The sequence below is a fragment of the Plectrocnemia conspersa genome, unplaced genomic scaffold, assembly GCF_051122295.1.
Source record: "Plectrocnemia conspersa isolate PC_06_02 unplaced genomic scaffold, ASM5112229v1 ptg000008l, whole genome shotgun sequence".
NCBI classification, from domain to species: Eukaryota; Metazoa; Arthropoda; class Insecta; order Trichoptera; family Polycentropodidae; genus Plectrocnemia; species Plectrocnemia conspersa.
In genome coordinates, this window is record NW_028277172.1 from 17,627,926 (window position 1) to 17,654,544 (window position 26,619).

The following is a 26,619-nucleotide window of genomic DNA, read 5'->3' on the forward strand; positions in this document are numbered from 1 at the left end:
ATATAGTTTATTATCTAGTTAGCATTTTTATAATAAATCAAAGCTTAACAAATTACAAAAAAAAATTATCACTATTACTGCCCGGCTAGGGTTAAAATAATTTATCAATTACAATAGAAATAACCTTTTTTCTGTAAAAGGCATGTGCTGCTGATTAACGTGTTTGCTTACAACTGAGATAAAATATTCCAATGTAATTCCAATATTCAGATTTTTCCATGGGAGGGGGGGGGGGGCAAAAGTTGGCCAGTCAATGGTCGTTTTTCTGGCTAAATTAAATTTCTTGGCTTGGTACCAAGCGTCCTCACTGCGATGGCGCCGACACGATTTTATTGCTTTTGGCGTGGATTTTTGGATTCTGAGAAGTGAAGATTGTTTTTGTGATATTGCCTAAAATTCGGCTTAAAAATATTTTGATTAGCATTCTTATATAAGAAGTCCATAGAAATATCGGTAAGGATAGCTATCATATTTTTAAAACATAGTGTAATATCGAAATGCAGACAAACTGTGGAGCAATATGTGAAATACGACGTCTGTCTGTACTTCTTCTTCCGCTTATTTCCCTCTGTGAAATGAGTTGGCTTAGTTTGTATTTTGGATTTGACCTAATGAAAGCTCTAAAACTATAATTAGTTTTAGAACTCTCCTTAGATTAGGTTTGGGTTTGAACAGCAAATGGACGTTTCACAACTGTCAAATTGAGTTTCATAGACATTTTAGAGCAGCATATTAGCGAGTTAAAATTATATTTTTACTAGTAGAAATGCTATAAATTTTTCAACTATTCAACAATTCTAGTTAAGATTCATTATTTGAGGTCGTTTTTTACTTTTTTTATAAATATATTCTTGCTATGATTTTTTCCATAGTTGGGCCACTCAAGGATAATGGGCCCCGGGAATTTGTATTATATATAGGCAGATCTTAAAACCCAATGGTAATGGAGTCACGACAATCGTTAACAATAAATCGGGATATATATATTTGTCACTTACTTTTTTAGTATGTTTTAATTGCCCACTCTTGCTTCTCAATACTTCTCTTTTTGTTAGAATTACCCCTCCCTTCTTGGGAATCTTTCCTATCTTTTAAATTAGAATGCGTCTTCTCAGACGCATTTCTGCAAATTTTGTTCGGAGAAAGTCAATCAGCATTCCCACTTGTGCGATTCGTTCGCTCCAAGGATTAACGCAATTAAAACTTAACGACCTTAACTGTCCTATCTTACGCGCTTCGATCAGTATTAATATACAGGTTAAAGCGTTTGTCGCGTGAATGTAGGTCGCGGTTACTTCCTTTCTACTCGCACCGCTTTATACTACCTTCTGAACTATAACGATGTTTCGAAATGACTTCAATAAAAATCACATATGTATTACATAATAATACCATTTTAGGAGTTTGCCGGCTGCAGGTGCTTCTAGCCAGGACGCGATACAACAATTTATTCTATTGCTGTAATTTATATAATGTTTTATGATAAGATAGTGCAGCAAATTATAATTATGGATTAAAATGTATGCGAGTTTTATCGTTACATATAATATAAAATTTGCTTTTGAAAATGTAATTTTTGCTAAGAGCAAATCGAATTTAAAGACAATTTCATCGTCTTTCTTAAAAAGTTAAAATTTTCTTCTTAGTGTAAAAAGAGTGTAACGTCTGACTATTATCTCTTTAAATTTATATAACGGGCGATACTTAACTAAAACGTGTCTATAATATTAAGTACTTAACCCTTGTTTATAATTTCAAATTGATATTAATTAAAACATTATAATATGTTATAATTTTTGATGAAGATCTATCATACATAATGCGTGAAAAGACACCAATATTCTTAAGATAAAAGTCATTGGCTTAAGTAAATAATATCCTAATATTGAGATGTCCATATTTTGAAGACGCGGTCGAAATCAGCTCGACCTTGGCACGATCGTGAATGCTGTGTCCTGCCACTCCATTTGGTTTCAATTAACCAGAGACGACTATGTCTAATACGCCGTCAGAGACGTGCAGAATCCGCCGTATAGAATCTGCGTCTCCTACTTCTTGCGGAAAATCGGCGAAACTAAAAATTGGCGTCACGCCACGCTTTTCTCTATCCAAACATTGACAATGTGGAAAATGGACAGCGAAAACTTTTGAGAGCATCAAATGGAGATAATGACATTCATTCTGGCGGAGTGAGCTGAAATTCCGTCTTGTTGCGAAATAATGGCGCTCGATTATCTCACCCACATGTGCCACATACCTTCAGGCATTGCAATGAGAAAGTCGTCATTTATAATCACAGTTTTCAGATGATCTGGTTTGATCTAGATGAATCGAAAAACTCATCTACATTATAAATAATGCTGCCAGACATTTAAATTATCTTGGCTTCTCTGTTCATTTTATCTATAAGGTTTCTTAATTGCGTAGTTATGTATTATACATATGATACATACGTCATGGAAGCTTTTCTTTCACACTATATGATAAAAATATTTTCAATGCGTAATAAATGCTACTAGTTAATGGTCATCATAAAACTATCATTAACTTGAAGATTAAATGCTCAAAATGGCGATAAATTAACTCATGTATTGTGTACATATAAGTATTTCCGAAAAAAATCTCTTGTATTTTAGTCACGCGTTTTTTTAAACGTTTTTTTTACATTTTAATGTGTAACATACGATAGACACGCGAAGGCGACTTTTTAATGCACCACGTGTTTTATATCAGTTTTAAAGATAAACACTCAATATGTACTTATCAATACTATAATAAACAGTCCTACGTATTTGAGGATTATTTTCTATGACTACATTTAAAGCCATCAGCGTGAAGCATTACGTTACTAATAAAGGTATAACTCAAACATTAAAATCACCATAATTTTTTTTGAGTTTGATTGTTGCAAAATAAAACAATTTCACTATTTTCATTCTCACCTATATAAAATATAATTATTTCTCAGAATACTATTTCATGATTTATTAAAAATAATTTGAACAGTTTTTTATTTTAATTATTATATGATTAAATATAAATTAAATTGATAAAACACTCATCAGAATTTTAACTCTTTCCGCTAACGACGTCACATTTAAACGATAATTGTATACTTAACATACGTAAACGTCAAATTACAATCAAACGAACAATAGCCCTGTTTTTTTAACATCGACGATATAAATTGCATTTTTTTTATGTTGCGTGCTATTTACTATGTTGTTATACTGTGTTCCTTTTTGGAAAAAAAATCATCAACGTCCAACTGTAACGAGACATTTCGTTAATGAAATCATTTTCTTGTCATGTGTCACAAATGCGCGCGCGTGTCAGTTAACAATTTTTCAATCATGACAATTTATTGTGTTTCAGATATGTACATATTTTTGCGTATTATTGTCACATTGCACAAGTGTACGACCCAAATAATGCGCTCGAAAAACTACATACCGTCTTTTTCCGAAAATAAGACATCCTCCGAAAATAAGCCCTAGCGTGATTTTCAGGAGTTTTTGGAATATAAGCCCTCCCCCGAAAATAAGCCCTAGTTAAAATAATGTGAAAAAAAAAATTCGTTAAAAAATGCTGTTGATGTATTATGTTTAGCTGCCCTAATACCTACTCGTATTTCAGAGAAATGTTTGAAACAAAATATTCCGAGAAATTCATTGTTTACCTCTACAGTTCATTTCAAGCAATGCACCAGCACTGTCAAAATTAATTCTATGAATTTATCTTAAAAATACAACTAAGGCAGCAGTATGCATTGTGCGACAGTGCAGGTATAACACTTGTTCATTTCAGTCTTGTAAGTCTGATTATTTCCTCATACGTAATTTTATTTTTTATAAAGTGAATAATTTTTATCCTCAGTTAAAATGAGTACAAAACGAAAGAGCTATTCCGTCGAGTACAAAAAGGGAATCGTGGAAGACTTCAGGGGTGTAAATCTTGTAACCTTCTGTAAAGAGAAGATGCTGGATCTCCGTATGGTTCGCAAATGGCGTGCAGACTACGATAACCTGTGTCAACTGGTGGGCCAAGGAAATGAGAAAAAACGCAGAGTTGGATCAGGTCGGCAGCCGTTATTTTCTGAGTTGGAAGAATGCATCTGGGAATGGATTGCCGACAGGAGAGCAATGGCTTTGGTTGTGCGCAGGGCTGATATTCAAAAGTTTGCTCTTGAAACAGCAATTGAATTTAATATATCCACAGAAGAATTTAAAGCATCGTCACACTGGATGGACAACTTCCTTCAACGACATGAACTGTCTCTAAGGAGATCAACAACAATGTTTAAGCTGGAAGACAATGAAGTTGTTAAACGTGCACTTGCGTTTAAGCTTTTTGTTGATGGCATCGATTTTTCGAAATACCAACTCTCCAACATGCTTGCTATGGATGAGACCGCGGTATTCCTAGGCCAAGGAGTTCAAACGACGGTTCACCACAAGGCTTCCTCATCAATTTACATTCCTTCTACCGGTTACGATAGTGCACGTGTTACCTGTATTTTGGCGATTCGTCTAGATGGCAAGAAAGTATCGCCATTTTTAATCACTAAAGGTAAAAAAGACCAGATTAAACGCATTTCAGGAATTTATGTCATTGAAAGTGAAAAAGCCTGGTGCACCCAAGCAGTTATAAGAAAGTGGGTTGATTTTATGCTGCCACCACTGTTGAGGGGTCAAAATAGAGGTTTACTAGTTTGGGATTCAGCCAGTACACACCGCGCTAAAGACATGAAAAACTTTCTTGCTGAGAGGAAGATCGATCAAATAATGATTCCGGCAGGAATGACTGCTTACCTCCAGACACTTGACATTGCAATAAACAAGCCATTCAAGGATCATTTGCGGATGGAAATCAATGAATATATTGAAAACAGAATGGTGAGAAATCATCGAGGTAATTTTGTAAAACCAGGCTTACAAGAAGTTGTGAATTGGGTAAAAAATTCATGGGACAAAATTGTTTGTGTTTCTAATGCACTACGAACAGGCTACTTAGACAAAAAGTATTCATTTAACGATAGCTATATTGCAAGACATGAGAGATTCGGACCAATGATTCAACAGGAAATGAATTTGGAAGAAAATCAGAACAGACTTCAGAATTTGATCATTTATGACGATGTTCCAGAAGAAGATGACATGACTGTAATTGAATAAATTTAAATTTCTGTATTCTGTGTAAAATAAATAAATATTAAATAAAAATATATAAATATACTTTTATTTTTGCCCTCCCCCGAAAATAAGCCCTAGCGCGTATTTTGGACCAAAAAAGAAAGTAAGACAGTGTCTTATTTTCGGAAAAAGACGGTAGTAGCGCTACGGCAATTTATTGGCAAACTACACTTACTGCTGCTCGCTATCTATTGACACGAGCTGGCAGTAAAGTGAAGTAGCGTTTGTTTCCCATTACATACGTTATCAGCGGCATTATAATATTTACTGTTATAGTGCGTTGACTCAAAAATAGAAAGTGATTGTCGGAGCAGGTGAATTATGCGAACAGCCTGTTATTGTGCTCATTGGTTGATTATATGATATGCACTGCACCTGTCGGCGCATTTAATATTTTATATACATATATAAATGTGCAAAATCGATTTGCCACATATAGCTTATATTCTCAAGAAAGATTATTTACAGAAAAATTGTGAAACTCATTTCTACCTAGTTACATGCGTTCCGCACGCCCATTTCCTCTCACTCACTCTCGTCACTTAACACGCGAGCGAGCGAAAGGGAGTGTATTTCACCGTACGCGCCTGGATTCAATATAAGTCTTGTGACTAATATAATTGTTAGTATCTTATTTACTTATATGCTTACTATCACTCCCTTCCTCTTTGGTTTAATTGACAATAACAACAATATCCGCATCACTCAAGCATTGAAAATTGCGATCAAACTTCCCCTCGATGTTTTCCCGATTGACATTTTTAACGCATTTCTAATTTTCCATTTTTCAGATACATATATCACTTGCATATGTATCTTCAAAATCCAATAAATACATATCCACGTTAGAAAAAATCTTTCTTCACGATCGAACAAATGTTACTGGCTTTACTTTTGCATCATTTTTCCCCGAAAATTGACCAAGACATAATCTTCCCCAGAAAGAGTTTTGAAAGTAAAGTCGTTTCATTGCTGATATATGCAGCAAAAAGTTGCAACCACGTGTTGCTATTCGGGTGAGAAGGAACATTATCTATTACTAATACTGCTTTTTTTTTAAAAAAACTACCTACTTCAGGAATCCACTTAATTTTGAACCAATTTTCAAAGATGTCATCCATTTTGTTTATAATAATCAATAAGGTTTTTTATTTCTGTCTCATTAACCCTTTGAGATGTATCGCCGTACATGTACGGCGGTCGATCTTTCACTGTTTTGGAGTACCCCAGATAGTTATATATTTAATTATATGATTGATTTCTATACAAAATAATACAAATAAATTAAAGAATACGAAATAAATTAACGTAACAAAATGGAGCAATATTCTTCATTGACATTCATTTAATAAGTTCGCAATTCACCGAGAAAAAAATAGATCGCCAGTCAAAAATATATTGAATATCAGATTAAATTACACTTTATTTAATATTTCATATGAATACCTGACGGATCAATTAAAACTCAAGTAATTTAACACACTCGTAAACTAACCTATTAATGTCATTTGAAGGCAACAATTTTTCTTGAATGCACTTCAAGATAAAATACATAATATGAATTTTCCTTTTGTGTTATATATTTATGTAGAAAAGAGATTTTCCAAACTGAAGCACAAAATGTGTTTAAAAATAATATGAAGACGTACTGTGTTATTAGTATGCCAGATGCGAAAATAGTAGTATAACTGAAAGATTGGGATAAAATTAGCATGTTTTTAATATTTCGCAATACTTATGTAAATTTCAGTTTTATTTTTACTTTTTTATCAAAGCATAAATCTTAACGAAACCAGCTCCTGGTTTACAAAGTAATCTTTTAGAGATATGCATGATATGTTATATTCTATATTATATAGTACGTGTAGATTTTTGAGTGCTAGTGTAAATAGTGAGTCTATTTACTATAAATATTTCTGTTTTTATATATTGTAGTTCACTATGCATGACACTGGTTACTATAATAAAAACTAAAAGCTATTTATAATTTGAAAGAGAAATTAAAGAATAATTTAGATATATTTAGCATATTATCTGGCGTATTTTGTAATTAACATATTATTTTTATTAACTATTGGTTTAAGTGTTGTGATGGTGTAAACCCCTTTAAACTGATTATTAAATTAAGGTTTATCTATATGTTCACCCAGTTATTTGACGCTCGGTTTCTATTTCATACTATTACCCTGTTAACTTTATAGAAGCGATGCTTGTTTATAGCAAAAATTGTCTATTTTTTGTAAATGTAATTACTCGCGATTGATTTAAAATCATAAACACTCGTTAGTATGCCTGTGTCGTCAACGTACATAGATAATCGCGTATTTGTAATTAGTATATAATGAAGAGAAGCGGCCCGAGCAAATCTCCTTGTAGAACGACAGTTAAGATTTTACGCGTTTTGAGTGTTTATTATTTATAGATTTCTGCCTCTCGGGTATGAGCGTAATATATGTAGGCGAGTTGTATAGTTTGTTAATCAAACCGTCATGCCACAAACTTAAAACCTACCGTACAAATGCGTTCACAACAAACAAATCATTACACATACGCGTGTGTGTATTTTTGCCGAAAGTTCTGATAAGACCTTCCTTTCGTATCAATTTCGAAGTCGTGCGAAGTTTTGTTTACGTTCTACAACCTGCCATAAAGCACTCCGGATCAAGTTGACGACCTCGCGATCTACGAGATCGATTGATCGACGATCTACATACGTCGCCTCCGGATACTATGTAGGCAACTTACGGCCGGTTAGTTTGTTAATTTGTTTGTTTTGGTTCAATTTGTCCATCGTTAGGAGATGATACAATTTTTAACTAGCACCGGTCACACAACGGTAGCGTGCGCGGGTACCAATGTCAGTGTCACGGTCGTAGACGTAATTTTGTGACTGCTGAAATTGTCGCGGTTGTTGTTCTCTTTTCGTAGAATTAAAAAAAATAATTGTAAAATTAAATCCAGAATGAGTACTGTAATCATGTTACTGCAAAATCTTAAGCTACCTTAATCATCTTATAGCGCTGTGTCGAAAAATCTTTAAATCATCTCGAATTAGTGTCGATTTGGCGTAAGCTTTACTGGATGCGAGTTCAGGTCTGAACTCGAATTTTAAAGTCGATAGTGGAATGATATTCTTTTGGCAACGTTCGGGCTTAATATATGATCGGGGTACTATCTTCCTCTTTCCAGATCTTTTAGCAATCATAGATGATTTGGGACAGAACTGGAATATCTGTTTCTATTTTCTTCATACATTATTACAATATTCTGGTTATTTATAGGTTGTTGCATAAATCTGTAACGGTTTTTGCGCTGGCCCTTGCTGGCTGCGCGGCATATTACAGTATAATTTGTGTCGCTTACAATAAATCTCGTTTTGGCGCAGTCCGTAACGTCTACACTATGTCTCGAAAATTTCTCAAAAAAAATGTATTATTTCTCGAGAAGTTGCAAGGTTCTTCGAAAATTCTTATACAACGGCTTATAATCGCTACAGATTTTTAAATTATCTGCTAAATTCACAGCAATATTCAAGGCAGGTAGTAAGAAAAGGGACAAGGATTTCTTATTAACACTCTAAAAACAGTGCTGTATAATATAAGTTTTATAACCGACTCTAGGAATTACGATTAAAAACATTTTGTTCAAACGACATTAATTTTAAAATATAGATCAATGCATTTAAACTTTGCTACTATTTTTAGCACCATGATTCTTAAATATTATTCGTTAAATATATAAGTGAAAGAGTAGTTTTTCTTTTGAGAAAAATGAAAAATTATGTTTTTTTATTTTTCGAGAAAATTAAGATTTTTTTGTGAATTTTCATAAAATTATGTTCCCTTAAAATTAAATTCATACTAATATGTTTTGATAGTATACAATTGCTGCAATACACTGCAATTTTTAATAGAAAAGTAGTGATTTTAATTCGCTAAATTCACAGCTTCAGAGCAGGTTGTAATAAAAGGGACAGGGATTTCCAATTAACACACAGATTTTATGACCGACTCTGAGAATAACGATTAAAAAATATTTCGCTACAACTTCCATTAACATTTGCCGGTCAATAAAAAAATTAATAATATTTATAGTCATGAATAAAAGTAGATGCTTCTACTAAAAGTAGTCAGTGACATATATTAGTATATATGTCACTGATTCCCAGGCTTGGTCTGGTGGTTAATACTCGTATGTATTTATTATATCTGATTGACTTACCCAGTTGGTGCAGATTTATCCTATTGTGACGCATTGGGCTTACGCCTCTCAGAAATCAACGGAAAAATCTAATAAAATTTTAATGTTTTCAGGACTGGTTGTACTATAATTATTATTTCGTAATAATATTCATATTTTTCTAATTTTAAATCACTCATGCTTACATCACTGGAGCGCGCATTTTTTTACTGCTAGGGGTAGGTTAGGTTTTAACTCAGCAAGTTATTACGATAAATGTTTTTATCAATGTAATCATAAATTTCCACCTTTCTTTTTAACGTCTTTAACGTGACACTTTCACTGATTACATGGATTAAGAACGAATAAAAAAAAGATATGAATAACAAATAATTTTTAAAAATTACGAATATATTTGATTTTTAAATACCAAAATACTTAAAATTTTACGCTTGCTTTAAAAGTACTAAATGGCGAAGCGATTATAAAGGTAGCATAAACGAAAGATGTATGTACATACATACCGTGTATCTTCGTCGTTCGACGACGGATAATATTTTTATTGAATTTTTTAATCAGATGACATTATTTTTCGTGACAAATATAGCGAAAAATATTAAATTTATAAATATTACCCCAATTTATTTAGTCAATAATTTTATTTTTTTTTGCTCAATTATTTAATTAAACACTATATAGCTTTGATAAATGATTAGTAGCACAGATAAATAGTTAGTTTTTATGTGTAATGTTATGTTTTTAAATGAAAGAACTGATTTTATTTTCACTGAATATTAAATATTTTTTATAAAAAAATAGTGTATTAAAAAATTAAGTTTTGTTACTAGCAAATATAACTACTGATTATTTTATGACCCATTAAAAAATTAGCTGATAATTAATGGTTATTTAATTTGTTGCCTACTAATATGGTATCAATAATGATAATAGACACTTATTCATTTCACACTTTTCTTGATAAATATCGTGCTCTAATTATACAGTCTTTTGCACATTATTTTTTACTGTCGGCAATAACAATTAATACAGTATATAAATGGCCAGTATAATAATATTCGACTGCACAACGATCATTATAACACTCTAGATGCAAATTAATAACTCGAGTCATACACGACCGGCTTTCAATCGCCACCGTTTGTTATTTAGTTTTTAAATGTTGAAAAAAATATTAAAAAAAGTTTTTGATAAAAAGTAGTCTCCATTGTTCAAAAGACACTTCCGAGAAGATAATCTTAGAATACAAATGTTATTCAACTTTGTCTATGAATGCGCTTTGAACAATTTACACTTTTTTATGTTATGATATTTTTATGTCACACGATGTTTGTCTGCGGCTTTGCTTAATTGTTACAAAGTCTGCAACGCCGCGTGTTCTGTAGCACGTTTATGAAGAAAAATATTATTTTTATTATTTGCTGATACAGCATATAGAAACGTTACTGTATTAATATAGATCACGCGAATCTTTTTCAAAAACGGTAATTTTTATATCAAAGATCGGTCGATGAATTTTAAACGTTAATACAATCATTTACATAAATATTTGAAGCCCATTAATTATTTTCATTCAATGAAAAGCAAGGTTTATCATGTGTGAAATTTGTAGTGATACGTCATATTTCATTCATTTAAAAGTGCTTAGATATTTATATTAAATAAAAACAAGAATCTATGCAGTTTTTCCAATAACTATTTCCGCAGATTTTATATAAATTTTCCTTATATTATATGTAAATTCGAACGTATCACTGTCAACGCTGATTGAAAGACCTCGCTTAAGATTAATGTACGTGGAAGATGTGGACAATCTATATACTCTTTTCTACATGAATACAAACACACTTTTACATATTATATTTATAGATAAAATTACTATAGTCGAAAAAAGAGCACCGGAAAGAATCGGAAAATTCGCACCGGTTAACTGTAAACCGTGCGCGAAAAACCGAGATAGTAGTGCCGTCGACCCAATTGTCGCCGGCTGTCAAACATTTGCAATGCAAATCCGTTTTTGGTTTGAGATTTTGGTTTGGTTTTAGGAAGCTGGTTCTTATAAAAAGCTGCGTTCTGATTGATACCTCAATGAAAAGCAGTCAACTCACATTGACCTCACAGCCAGCCCTGGACACATTCGAATCGCATCCATATTTATGTTTATGTGCGGACTTGTTGCTTATAGGCAGAGTGCACAGCCGGGCCAAAAGTAACGTGTCGAGGTGAAGATTGAATTTGGAATGTCGCAAGGCCTTTTCTGGTCAAGAGGTTAAGGTTTAGTGAGAATCGTGCTCTTTGATCTTCCGCCAGTCAATTAACATAATACACTCAGATACATGTATAACACTCTAAAGGTACACGCTACAAATAAATGAATTTAATATATCTGTCGTCATAATACGATAGTAAATTTACTACAATGTACACAGTAGCGTCCCAATAAACTCACTACCTTAAAAATTATAATATTTTGTTGACTCTCCTGAATCGTAATGCGATTCGCTAAAAGATTGTCAAAAGAATATTTTACCCCTACGGGGGTTCCTCAAGGATCCAATCTGGGACCTCTGCTTTTTGTGTTATTTATTAATGACATAAATACAGCAATTAAAAATTCAAGTTTTCTTCTGTACGCAGATGATTTAAAATTATATAAATGTTGTGGACTCCTTCTCTCTACAAAGTGATTTAGACTCTCTGTGGAGATGGGCTTCCATTAACCGTCTGCCCTTTAGTGCCGGAAAGTGCCATATTGTATCATTTTCTCGATCCCGTTCGCCATCAGCTTATTTCTACCATCTCGGTGGTAACATTTTGACTAGAGAAACTTCCACTAAAGATCTCGGAATCACTTTCGAGAGCAAATGGAGGTTCTCTCTACACATACACGACGTCTGTGATAAATCTTCCAAGATGCTCGGCTTTGTTATGAGGAATGCCTTTCACTTTGACCATCCCTCAGTTATTCGCATCCTCAATGACACCTCAGTTCGTAGCATTCTTGAATCGGGATCTATAATTTGGAATCCCCGAATAGCCAAATATTCCCTTTTAGTGGAAAAAATTCAAAAAGGGTATTTAATATACCTTTACAAAAGGACATTTGGTTATTATCCGTACTTATATCCCAGCGCCTTTCTTTTAGGAGCGTTGGGATATGATTCGCTGAGTTCTCGCAGAAAGCTGTATGTCGCTAAGCATTTTTTCAAATTACTAAAAGGTGCTGTCGACAATCCAGCTATTCTCGAGGAATTCCAGTTTTGGGTTCCGGAACATTTTCGAGAATCACGATCGCGACCTCTTTTGATGGCCGTTGGGGCTAGGACATCCGCACTTGCCGACTCCCCTATGGCTGTGGCCATCCGGCTCCTTAATACGCTGGCATTACATATTGACTTATTTAATGTTAGCTACGAGAATCTGATCCAGTTTGTATCATTTCATTTTGATATTTTATAATTTTTTGTTATGTTTAAATATTGTTATATTTATGTATATACACGTTTTTTATGTTTTATAAATTTAAAATTTGTTTTCGACCATCGTGGCGCATTGGGGTAACCTGTTAGGCCACGATGGTCTTAATTTAATCTAAAAATAATAAATAATGACCGTATGTGGTGATCCCATTGCTTCGCATTCCGCTGTGACGTATAATTTGACAGCGTCTCCAGTGCCCCGTGTAACGCTTTTAGCGATATTTTGCTTTTTTTATTACCCGTGGATCTTATCATTGTTAATATAAATTCTGACCACAACCATATTAAAAATCTGACCCGATAAATACTATCCTTATATTTTTGATAAATACATATTTTTTAAATTCTTAAAATATTTATTATAGTATTAACTACTAAAAAATTAATAGAAACAAATTAATTAAAATACATGGTATAACATAATGTAGTGAAAAATAATTTGGTTGTCTCAAATACTGATATAACACAGAAAAGCATGGAATTGTTTAACTATACAACGAGTTCGTGATGTAATTCGTCATGGCATATGCTTTGGATAAATTCTATATTTTTTTGCTTATTCCTTTACTTGTGTAATCTTTTTTTTCTAATTATGCCCTAAATATATTTTAGCACTTCAAGTATGGATTATTTCAGGGCCAGACCAAAGTTGTACTTTCACATTTTTTTGTTATATTCTAAAATATTTTAATAAAATATTATTATTTTTATATATTTTTTGATTCTCATCGTTACTGCATTTGACTGATCAAAAAAATATTTAATACTTACTATTTGTTATTGAGCTCACGTAGTTTTCCATCGAGGCGAATAAAAAATCCAGGACAGTTTTATAATCCACCGTATTCGCTATCCGGTTAATGAAATAGATACCTTCCATTCCAGAATATAAGAAGCAACACTGCATCTAACTCGTATAAATATATTTTACTCTCATTAAAGAGCGTCACTCTTCCTCAATCCTAAATTATGATAAGCAGATTTCTTTAGTCAGTGTCATTTTTTTGCCAAGTGTTTGAAGGGTGTTCCACGTATATAATTTTATAAAAATTTTCGCAAATACTCACTGTTAAAATCTACAGCAGTTTTACACATATCACGTAGTATTAGTTGTTCCTCATCAAATGTAGTTATTTTTATACTTAACTAGATTTATTGCACCTATTTCGAATATCTTTGAACTGATGATTGATTTTAACCGACAAACTGAAATTTGAATTATCAATAACCTTTTGACAAATACACAATAATATTGTATTTTTACTCATACTCAACTGTGGACGATTTGGCATTATTTTTAATTCATATTTTCACCATGAATATACCTGTTAATTGTTTATTTAACCACTTAAAAACAATATATACATTTCCTTGAATATATTTAATAAATAGTTCCGATTAATGATTACAGATCTATCTTAGATTCTGTATAATTTTAAGAAGTGGTACGTAGATGACATTCTGTCCGATTTTATAAAACACAACAATATTTTGGAACAATTTATGATTACTTGTTTAATTATAGAAAACATTTGGTTAATTGATGCAATTGAGGAATGTGTTCTGATTAATTAGCAGTATTTTCCTGTCTAAATTGACATTAAATTACAATCGAATCAAAATGTAACAGCATAAAAAATAGAGTTTAAATGTAACCCGATAACATCATTTGTGGTTGTTGTAATCCTGTTTTTATTTTTACATTGATTTGCATATATAACTATAATTGTCTGTTTTGAAATTCTTGTGAAATTGAGATGCTTTATACAATAAATATATTTATAACTTGTTTTGCATCGCATGTATATTTATTGATTGCATAAATAATATGTTAATCGTTCTACCGGTTTGAATTAGTATTATATTTATCGGCAATGATATTCAATTATGAATTATGAAATTAATTCCGCACGCCACTGACATCTAAAATACAAATTATCACCATACAATTAACAATAACAAATCTGGGTATATAATATTTATGACATAGTATGCGTAATTTTATGTGTTATAAAATCGACGCGATAACTTTAATAACATATAATTAAATGTGAACTAAATACGACGTCCATGATTATCGATTGTTATTGATCTTTTCTTAAGCACAAATGTTATAAATAGAATCGAATAGGATAAATTTTGTATGGGCATAAAATTTTATTTTCAAATCGAAGTTATACAATGTTATCTGAGATTTAAGGCGTCCTTTGTGTATTTACTTATATTCAGAATATTATTAAGATATACAAAATTTGATTTTATAAAGATGCAATTTACATAACATAATAATTATATAAATTGGCACACGTGTCCATATAATTTTATTAAATTTTAAATGTATTTTTATCAATAATATTGATAAATAACAATAAATTTGATCAGATAAAAATACAATCATATTGTAAATACATGATGTAATAATTATGTAAATTGTTCACACGTGCTTATATTGATTTATTAGACTAATCGTCATATACGACTTTTATAAAAAAATATAATCACAAATAATTCAATTATGTTTATAATGACCTACAGTACTTATTTGTTTACAATAACAAAACTTATTCAGATAAATATGAAATTTTACATAACCCAATAATTATGTAAATTGTTTACACGATTCGATTAAAATAAAACGCAATAAAGGCAGTAACATTGCCTACAATCGCTAATTGAAAACGAAATGAAAAATTTGCATGTAATATCATCGAAAACCAGTCTCAAAAAAAAAGTTAGAGTACGACGTACATTCGTCAAGTTGTATATACATAACAATAAGTAAAACTGGTTTGCGGTATTTTTTTTCTTTGTATTTTATTTTACTTATTATTTATATTATATAAAGAAAATGTAAAGTGATTTTCTTAAGTAACAGTAATAGTAATAATACTACTTTTGAATTTACCGTGAAAATAATTCATAAATAAATTTTATTCATTTCAAAATATAAACATAAAAATACTCCTCATGCGAATTAAACCAGCTCCTCGTTGGTAACGCCGAAAGCATATTTGTGACGCGAAACAGATCAGTTGAGCTTTAACTACGGTTATTAACTTGTAGCGACATTACCATTTCTTTACATACTTCTTGCTTTAAGAATTCCAATCCTATTTTCACATGAATGATAATTTATATTTTTGATACATAAATGTATACATTTATTATTATATTTATTTAAATTAAATTAAGATACAGGTTACTCCAATGCGTCACTATAGTAAAAATAATTACAATAAACAAAAAAAATAATACATAGCAAAAATATATGTATTATATACTAAATAATATTTATTAAATGGTTGAAAGTTAAAATAATATATTTATAAATTATTTATTACTATTCATGAGTTTCGTTTTTTTAGTAAATAATTTTAGTAATGTAAATAATGAAATCGCTCACATCTCTGAAGTTGTTAAAATTGCGTTTTTGAGCTTGTGTCTTTTATGAATAAATATTATTTAAATTATTTTCTTAAATAAACACGATACGAGTTGGCATAAAAAGTGTGGTATTACTTTTCTCTCATTGTGTTGTAATTATGCAGTTCTTTAAAATCTCTAAACGAAGGAGAGAAAGAGCCAAAGCCCGATCATTATAGCAACGGTCAAAAGTTAAAAATATAATCGCCTACGAGTTGGACAGTAAGCCAGCCGGTAAAAAGTCAGGTTGGCAGTCGTCAGCCACAGCTGAGCTGGGCGGTCGTTCGCACGCGTGCATTGATAACGCTTTTGATACACTTTTATACCATGTGAAATTATGAAATTTGAAGATGGTGTTCAAAAATGACCCAACGATGCTCGCCTATCCGAAGATGGCAACGTCACAGGTGTGTGTGTGTCAAATGTGCATGCAAATCGGCATTTAAGACAATCAGTCGAAAACCGGCGGCTGGTGGTACGACCTTCGACCGACTGTTTTGTGTTGTGTTTTCGGACTCAGTCGACTTTAGTGCAGACAGTTGGTCAGTCGCAACAGTCGACGACTGACCGGTCGGTAGAAATGAAGAGTCGGTGGTGTACAGTCAAAGCGAAATATTGTGGTCAGAAAAGTCCGGACGACTTGATCAATGTAAATATCTATCGAGATTTTCATAAAAAATGTGTCTCACAACAATCGTGTAAATTTTATGAATTTATGGCGGTGTGATGTTTTTATTTTTTTTTAATAGTAATAATAATATTTTAAAATATGTATTTTATCTTCATTGCTGACAATAAAATTGTTTAAATTTGTATTAAATACACATAAATCAAACGCAGGAAATTACTTTTTTTATTTCTTACTTTTTGTTAAGAATAATTAGTGTTGTTTAAAAAATACATTTGTCCAAAGTTATTAATGTTTTAATCTGCGCTATCATGTTTATAATATTCGTTAGGATTAATTAGATGTGTAGCAATACACATTTGAAACACTAGTTTGACACATGCGCTTATATTCTCGCGCCTTGTACTCGTAAGGAAGCAATCTCGCTATTGAATTCACATAAAATGATTTTAATTACTTGACATTTTGAATAAATAAACAATACAGTACAGTACAATACAATACAATACAGACATACAGACGTGTATCTGATTAAATTTTATCTTAATGCTTTAAATTTTAATTATACTCAATATTTACATATTTTTTCTTTATTTTATTGCACTTATCCAGAGACCAAAATCGAACTCAGGAATCCACATGCTTTCTTATTATACAATGATATTGCTGCAATAATATTTATATTTTTCTTTCCTCCCTTTTGTCATTTCCAAAGATAAATATAAAACGTAGGAACTATTTTATTTCTCACAATATATACGATGTACATAAAAGTAAAGTTCTTTACCTCAGTGTATGTAAATATTATGAAAATACAACATTTCAAAACACAATCTTACTGCAATAAACACGTGACTATGTGAATCTAGTTTTTTATTGCACTATACATTCGTATTGTTGGCGCAATATTTTAAATATTATTTATTAAATATGATTTTAAACTTAATAAAATCGCTCTCGAAATAATCGCGGACATACAGACAGAAGATTTATTGTATCCACGTAATATTTGTTAGTATATACCTAATACTATTTATGTTACAATAATTACATTTTTATGGACATATTCAGTGACCATCCAATAGAATGGGAGGTGTATAATAAAACTGTTTCTCGCACTATGTGCAAAAAAATATTTTTTTTACATATGCGTAGGTAAAAAATACGAAAAATATAAGATTTTAAAAACACGTAACTTATAAAATTTAGTTTAAAAGACTTCTGTTGCGAATAGGCATTGTAACAATACCGGTATTACTGAGAAAGAGAAAATTCAATACCGGTATTGACATTATTATTAATATTTTAATTAATTTACCAAAAAAAACTGATCAGCAATACCAAATAATAAATATTGCATAACCCTTTTGTCCCAGATAATTTATCATGCGATTTTTTTTAATCATTGATATGCATTTTTTAAATAAATTATATTATATATGTTATAAAACTTTAAAACTTTTTTTGAGTACTCTCAACGACGTAAGGTAATAAAGAGCAATACTATTTAGTTACAACAATAAAAAAAAAATCATATTTATTTACTTAAAAAAATTTTATATAAAAACCACCCGTCAACACATTTTAATTACATCGTCTAGTATATATTATTACTTATTTTAATTATTTTTCTATTAAAAAAAATACGAATTTCGCGCAAATTTTTCAAATACGTTTTTTATTTTAATATAATTATTGTAAGTGTTGCTAATATTTAACACTTATGTTTAATAAAGCATATTCCGTATACTATTTGGGTAAAAATATGTCTGAATAGAAATAATTTCGTGTATGCAATACCTGCTTTTGTTCGCACTTCACCAGCCAACCCTATCATATAAAAGGGCCGGCAGGCCGCGGCGGTGCGGTTATTTCCATATTTCATAACATAATTACTGGGAGCTCTTAGACTTGCCTGAGATAAAGCTCTATTTCATTGGACATTTCCAGAGACATATATCAGTTAGGAAAGACAGTGTTTTCATTTTAATATGTTTAAGCATAGCGTAGCCATAAATATTTTTCGAGTCCTATATTTTGGATATTTTCTTACCCTCAACGCAGTTTTAAATTCTTGTCAAAAAAAGTTTCATTTCGACATCTCTAAATGGCAAATAATTATCATTATTGTTATTGAATTATAATTCAATATTGTATTAACATGACGACTATATTTTACTCAGTATTACAAACAATAATATTGAAAATGTGCTATAAACAGTCATATAAAAATTGATAAGATTTTATGAGTGCATTATAAATATGTTCACCAATTATATTATTATTCTTAACCTATCCTAACTCTTTTTGTTCAATTTATAAATAAATCAAGTGTATTTTATTGTATGCTTTTCAAAAATTCATCTATAAAACGATACTAAAATGTGTCCAATGCAAGATTAATTGATAAATACCTTTTACTATTTAGCACCAGTCATTGTTTTCACATAGTTAAGGTCATTATATATAAGATTACCTGGAATATTTATTTTATAATGCATCACAATGACGGCATGCGTTTGTATAATCAATATATCATGTATTTATATAATTTCATTTGAACTATTTACATATAAAATGTTACCTACTTAATTTAATTACATACTATAATAGCTTTAAAAAAATCGTTTCTTTCTTTTATATCGGATTGAATAATGTTAAAGGTAATCATGATCCTACAATTCGATCGACCGTCACTCCCTTACCTAACAATCGCTTTGACAATGTTTAGTTTACATCACAAAATGTCACTTATTGTGAATGTTTAAAACCCGCAACATTGAAATGATTAATAGACTCATAGAGTGCTTGTTGTATCATGAAATGTTTTTTACACTATTATATAGTTTTTTCTTAAGTTCTACGATTCAATGTAAGTAAGTGATTATATGTGTTTTTATGTTAAATGTTAAATGTTAGTTGATGTACATAATTATGTGTTTCAATCTCAAAGAATAGAATAGATATACGTATATTTAATAAAAAAAATTCAAACAGTGTGTGCAAATATGAAGATTGTTTGATATGCGATGATACTTCTTAGTTGAATTCACTCTGCTTCCATAGAATATTAATATTATTATATTACAATAGAGTTAAATGTGTATAGATATTTTCGCTTTACACAAACGCTTGATAAACACGCAACTTTTGCTGTGATCTCTATTAAAGCTTTTATCTGTATTTTTTAGGTACTGTCGATGAGCGATGAGCTTCAACGGGCTCTTTATATATCCGGAGCATCCGTCGACATGGAATTTAGTCCTCCGGATCTCATTGGAATGTCTGAAATCCTCACCATGGAACACAGGTATATGTTTTGAACTTAAGTGATGCACAAATATTGTATGAATTCGATTTGTATAACATGATATAATTGATTAAGTACCTTACAGAAATAAATTCAAATGCTTGTGCCAAGTACGCAAAATACTTTTCTAACTGACATTTGTATTTAAAGCCAATTATCTTGTTGACAATCTGGGGCTATTATGAATTGCTGCAGCACTGCAGCTATAGTTTTTTATGTTTGCAATGTTTGCATATATTTAATTTTTGTAGTAATATTCGTTTATCGCCTTAACCTAATGGTATGGCTCTTAATAATTTTAGAAAATATAATTAACACATTATTATTATTATTTAGCCAGTAATTATTTTTGGTATACCTTCTACTAATGACAGATAAACAGAGACAAACTAAAATTTTACCAGCAGCTCAGCCGTTGTGTTGAAAATACTTAGATATAGTGATGTATAGCCGACGACCTCTTTAACGCTCAACAATGCCAGATTTCTTGCAATGTATGACAAAAAGTTAAATAATTAATAATAAATCTACTTACAGAGAAAAACTGTGCGTACATCTCCCTGCACGTGCTCAAGGATACATGTGGTCACTGGTGTTCTCGAGCAGCCAGCATGGATTTTCTCTCAACTCTGTCTACAGAAAAATGCAGAGAATCGACAGTCCCGTACTTCTCATTGTTCGAGACACTGATAATAATGTAAATATATTTATTCTCTTATTGATTTTTGTTGTTTATATTATTAAATGAAAATATTTTTATGTTGTAGGTGTTCGGCGCTCTCACCTCCTGCGCCCTTCACCCATCCGAACATTTCTACGGAACCGGAGAATCATTCCTTTTCTCATTCTGTGCTGCCAGAGCCAACTCGCCAGTCGGTCCTCCGCCAATCACTATGGCGACTGCTGTACTGCCCATGTCTTCCGGTGCCACTTCTGACGTTACTAACAAAGAAGGAGAAGAAAATCAATCGGAATCTCCCAACAAAGGGTTCAAAGTGTGGCAGTGGACGGGCGATAACCTCTATTTCATCAGAGGCAGTAATGATAACATTTCCATTGGCGCTGGAGAGTGAGTATATCTGACATGAACAACTAAGATAATAAACCATTTAGTTGCTGAAATCCAATATATCAGCTTTTGTTACAATGGCAAGAAGTGCTTGATCCGACTTTGTCGTTGAAGAAAGAATCGAATACGTTTTCAATGAGCTGTAAGGTATTTGTTTCTAGAGAAAATATGATTTTTTAATAAATACATCAATATTTAGACAGTGATCCTAAAAGAGTCAGCAACCAAAAGGTTCATAAAACTGAATATATATTCGACGCGATTGATTTTTTGCAAAGTTCAAATTTTGTTACTCATTTGTTAGTTACTTAATAGATTCAATATTAGATATGTCCATTTTATATGGTTTATTTAATATACACATATAAGTATAAAAGTAAATCTATAAGACTAGTATATTAAAAGCAGATAACTTTAACATTACCTTAATGAATAATATTGTATGTTATTTAAATGAAAAGTTACATCAAACTCACACTCAAATAAAATCACCCAATCAGAATCCATCCCGCTCATTTAAATGATGCTACATATTTGGACTATTTTATAAACTAAATTTTTCTTAATTTTTCTAGTAAAAAAAATAAAATTTATAGAAATATACATTGGTTAAAATTAATATCCTTTAAAAATAGTATTTTTTATATTAAATACGTGAAAAATTGAAAACAATGTTTAATTGTGATTGCGACTTAATTTTAGACTATATTTCGGCAGAACTGGTCGTGCCATTATCATTCAAAAGTTGTAAATAAGGACGAAAAGCTAATTACAATTTATATATATTGAAATATTTTCAGTACATATTCATAATCAAATACCAAAACTAAAGCTTAAATAAAAATCCTTTTAAAATACTATTTTTTTATTATTTTTAATAAATGAAAAATGTTAATGGGTTTCATTATAATTGCAGCCTAATTTTAGTTTATTTTTGGCAGTAATAGTCCTGCCATTATCATTCAAAAGCCGTAATTAAATGCCATAAGCTAATTACAATTTAAGTCGAGTATATTTATTTTCATATGGTAAAATCTAAACTAAAATTGAAATAAAAATCCTTTTAAAATACATTTTTTTTCAAATTCAAAATCTCATTTATGACAATAACATGTTAACAGTGAAATACATTTGCGACTAATACCCGAAAAACTGTGGTTCAACTCCCATATGGAAATTAAAACTAGTGATAATTATATAATTATAATTTCGATCGATCATTACAGATTAAGTTTTCCTACATTTGCTTAATCTCACAGAGAAACATCGTCGTAGAATATTAAAAATAAAATTGCAGAAATATTAAAAATAAAACTTATATAGCTTACAATTTATCAATTGTAAGCTATAATATTAGTTTATTATTAATAAAGTAGTTGTTACTAATTTACAGACTGTGTCAGTCTTGTGTCTCACAACTTAATAGTTGTTAACAGTGTTTATTCTGTTGTAATGCATTTGACTAATGTCTGTCATGTAGCAATGAAAGATTTACAATAAATAAATATACTTTAACACATTATTGTCGTAAATTTGGCTCCCATAGCGTCCCATGTCGTAAGTGTAGTTACCATGTTATTCATTTACTTGTTCTATATCGTCTATATTTATGTTTTGTTCATATTCACCTTATAAATGGTATTGTGTTATTTTTTCAGTGGTAAATTTGGATTGTGGCTAGACGGAGATCTTTACCAAGGAAGGACCCAATCGTGCACTACGTATGGAAACGAACCTCTATCGACGCAAGAAGATTTCATCGTGAAAACGTTGGAGTGTTGGGCATTTATATAAGAACGTACAGTCAGGTTATTTGTAACGTAATCAAACCGACAAGATTTGTTGTAGCAATGTTGAGCATATAGCATTATGTGTGCTTAAAGAAATTTATGCTATTGTTATTAAAAATTATATAAAAAGTGAAAAATTAATATATGTATAGAAATATTTAACAAAAAATTGTGTAGACAGAAGATAAAGTGAGAGATATTTTGAAAAAAAAATTAACGTATGTATTCATCTAGAGTCACTTGTCGTAGGAATTGAGCGAATTGTTTAGAGGTATATAATATATTTATATATTTATATAGAAAGCCACTTTGTCGGTCGGTTCGATCCTGTAAAATCTTACAAAGCCTTTTAGTGGCAGGGGTTATGATTCAATATAAAAAAATAAATCGACGATTGGTCTGATCAACGCAGACGCTTTGACGAAATAGATTTTTGTAACAGACTGAAAAATGGGGATTAATCCAACCTCTAGTCTGAAATTTTTACTACTGAGACTGTCGGTCAACTGGCGGTAAGAAAAGATTATAAAACGCTTTCCGTTCTCTATGGGAGCTAAGAAGGATGTAAGCGGATACAACGCCATTGAGTGGCGGATTTATTTATAAAATATATATATATATTTATTCAGATCCAGTGTTATATTAAAAAATTTAGTTATGCTATATTTATTATGAAATGATATCATGTTTTTTTTTGTACTTCGCATACTGTAATACATTATTTTATTTAAATAAATGTCTGTTGTGGAGAGAAAATTATACAATTCCATTGAACTCTTTCTTGAACATGCCTCTGAAATATTTTCTAATATTTTCAATAGAATATGGTAAGTAAAATCAAAAAATCTGACCAAATATATATATATATATATATATATATATATATATATATATATATATATATATATATATATATATATATATATATATATATATATATATATGCTATATATATACATATATATATATAGCATATAATACTAATATATTTTTCTAGTCATACTGGTTTAAAATTTATTCTGCTTAAATTTGACTTTGATTTTATGCTTCACACATCTGACCTATTTGATTATATTTCTTCTATTAGATCAGACGGGGTATCTCCACTAATTTGATAACACTTAGACTATATATAAATATTTCAATGATATGACAATAATCCATGCGCATTTATTATTAAATTTATATATAACACAAAAATTTGTATCGCAAATCATCGCTTACTATGAAATGGCGTAGTATTAAAATATGTATAAATTATTGAAAGCGACAACATATCACAAATAACAAAAACTGACTTAAAATATTGATAATCGAAGATGAAACAGGATATTAATATTCAATAAATAATCATTAAATAATATGTCAAACGTTGGAATCAAACCTTTGAACCTATTCGTTCAAAGCTGTTTTACTATACGAACTTTTTACTCGTCTTGACAAATCGACAAGTCGTTTGAAGCTGTACCCCTGTCAATTCACAATTTTTGATAAAATTTGCCTATTATAATGTAATATTTATATATACATATATCTATATATACATACATATATATATATACATATATATATATATATATATATATATATATATATATATATATATATATATATATATATATAAAATGAAATGATTGTTAAGTATTAATATCTAAGCGATTTAGTATTATAGAAATGAAACATACATACATATAAATTAGACTGTTATATTCAGTTCATTTGCCATTGTATAATTACCATCAGCGACTGTCTAAATCGGTCATTTTATATTTATTAACGCCGTTATTTATTCTTAGTGTCGATGTAAGTTAGATTCACTATTAATAAACGTGAGAGATTAAGATAATATGCTTACTCTCACTAACCACCAGGTAACGTGTAATATCTGTGTGTTGCTGAACTTTATCGTAGCTTGTGCCAAAAGCATAATGGTTTAACGTCTCTAGATTTTTTCCGATCTCATTGTATAACGCAGAGTTTGTGCTATTTTTTTATAGGTTATATAAAACAACAATTTTGATATTTCTTTTCGATATACATACACACATATATATATATATATATATATATATATATATATATATATATATATATATATATATATATATATATATATATATATATATATATATATATATATATATATATATATATATATATATATATATATATATATATATATATATATATATATATATATATATATATATATATATATATATATAAATATGCGTACACAGCTATGCTTCTTTTTTTTCTCAATTACATTCACAATATAAAACATATATGTATATTTAAAGGTTCGCTAATATATATTTTTTGAAAATTGGGTTTCATTTAGATTATTACTTGCTTTTACTCCATATTTCGGCAGAGATGGTTCTGCTGTGTTCATTCAAAATTCGTAAACAAAGACCAGAAGTAAGTCACAGCGTGATTATGCCTGATTTTTATAATAGACGTTGAATGGTTAGATGCTGTTGGACCAAAGAAGTATATTAATATATATATAAATATATATATATATATATATATATATATATATATAAATAAATATATATATATATATATATATATATATATATATATATATATATATATATATATATATATATATATAAAATACATATTGCGGGATGACTTGAATCGCTCTAAAATTTTCTTTTACATATTTTCTGTGGACAGCAAACCATATTCTTAAAATTCGGTCAAAGTAATCTCACTTTATTCTATATTATTGTACCAATAGCAGATAAACAGTAAGCCGTTTAAAAAATGTTATTAGCCAACCACATTACGCTTTGTATAATCGAGACTCATAAATGTCGATGAAAACTATTAATGATTGATTAGTAGATCTAAATGTTTAAATATACATATTATAATAATCGTTTTACATTGGATTATCAAACGTTGAAATTGCTACAGTGCGTGCCAAAGGACTAGTGGCGTCACCAACGTCGTAGTAACATAATATCGTTGTTGTTTTTAGCAATGTTCTTTAAAAATATGCATTTATGATAATGAAATGTGCATTATTTTTCTAATCGGAACAAACACAAACTGTAATATAAACAACGACTAAATGTTAAAATTAAATAGAAGAGGTGTTATGAAAATTCGATGCTTATTCAATGAGCCATGTCAGACTTGCTCTATGCGGATTATGGAACTGTATCTTCCGACGGTTCATTTTCAATCGTTGAACTGCCCGCTGATGACGAGCAAAATTTTTATTAATACTAGTTGGATCAAAAGATGTTTTTGGGTGATTTTTCTGGTGACTTTTATGTTAATTTTACTTAATTGATTAATGAACAATTTGACTATTTTAATAATTTAGAAACATTAAATAATATTTCAATCCATTATCCTGATCATCTATATGTGGATCAGTATTTTAATGTATTTTACTATTAGTCTTCACGTTTAGATAAATGGTATGTAATGACTAATAAAACATTAAAGTCATCTATATTAATAGTGACTTTGGATTATGGCAAATAGTCCTTCTGGCGACTTGTTATTGTT

General features: G+C 30.1%; 1 protein-coding gene and 1 long non-coding RNA gene across 51 annotated transcripts in view; both read left to right on the plus strand.

Moving 5' to 3' along the window:
* The window catches only part of mtd (TLD domain-containing protein mustard), a 244,750-nt gene extending 220,906 nt beyond the window's left edge, over positions 1-23,844 (plus strand). For 48 of the 50 annotated variants that reach the window (XM_088190997.1, XM_088190999.1, XM_088190993.1 and 45 more), the window contains 4 exons: positions 20,111-20,229; positions 20,767-20,926; positions 20,997-21,298; positions 22,957-23,844. In XM_088190997.1, coding sequence (XP_088047123.1) covers positions 20,111-20,229; positions 20,767-20,926; positions 20,997-21,298; positions 22,957-23,092 — 717 coding nt within the window. In that variant the 3' untranslated portion in view covers positions 23,093-23,844. Of the gene's footprint in view, positions 1-16,541; positions 16,699-16,784; positions 16,941-20,110; positions 20,230-20,766; positions 20,927-20,996; positions 21,299-22,956 lie in introns of those variants that run through there. The other 2 variants (XM_088191010.1, XM_088191008.1) reach the window with 2 other exon arrangements.
* Positions 458-6,476, plus strand: LOC148233202 (uncharacterized). The gene is made up of 2 exons (XR_015810543.1): positions 458-3,454; positions 5,332-6,476. It is a non-coding gene; the product is annotated as an uncharacterized LOC148233202 (long non-coding RNA).
* Positions 23,845-26,619: the final 2,775 nt, after the last annotated feature.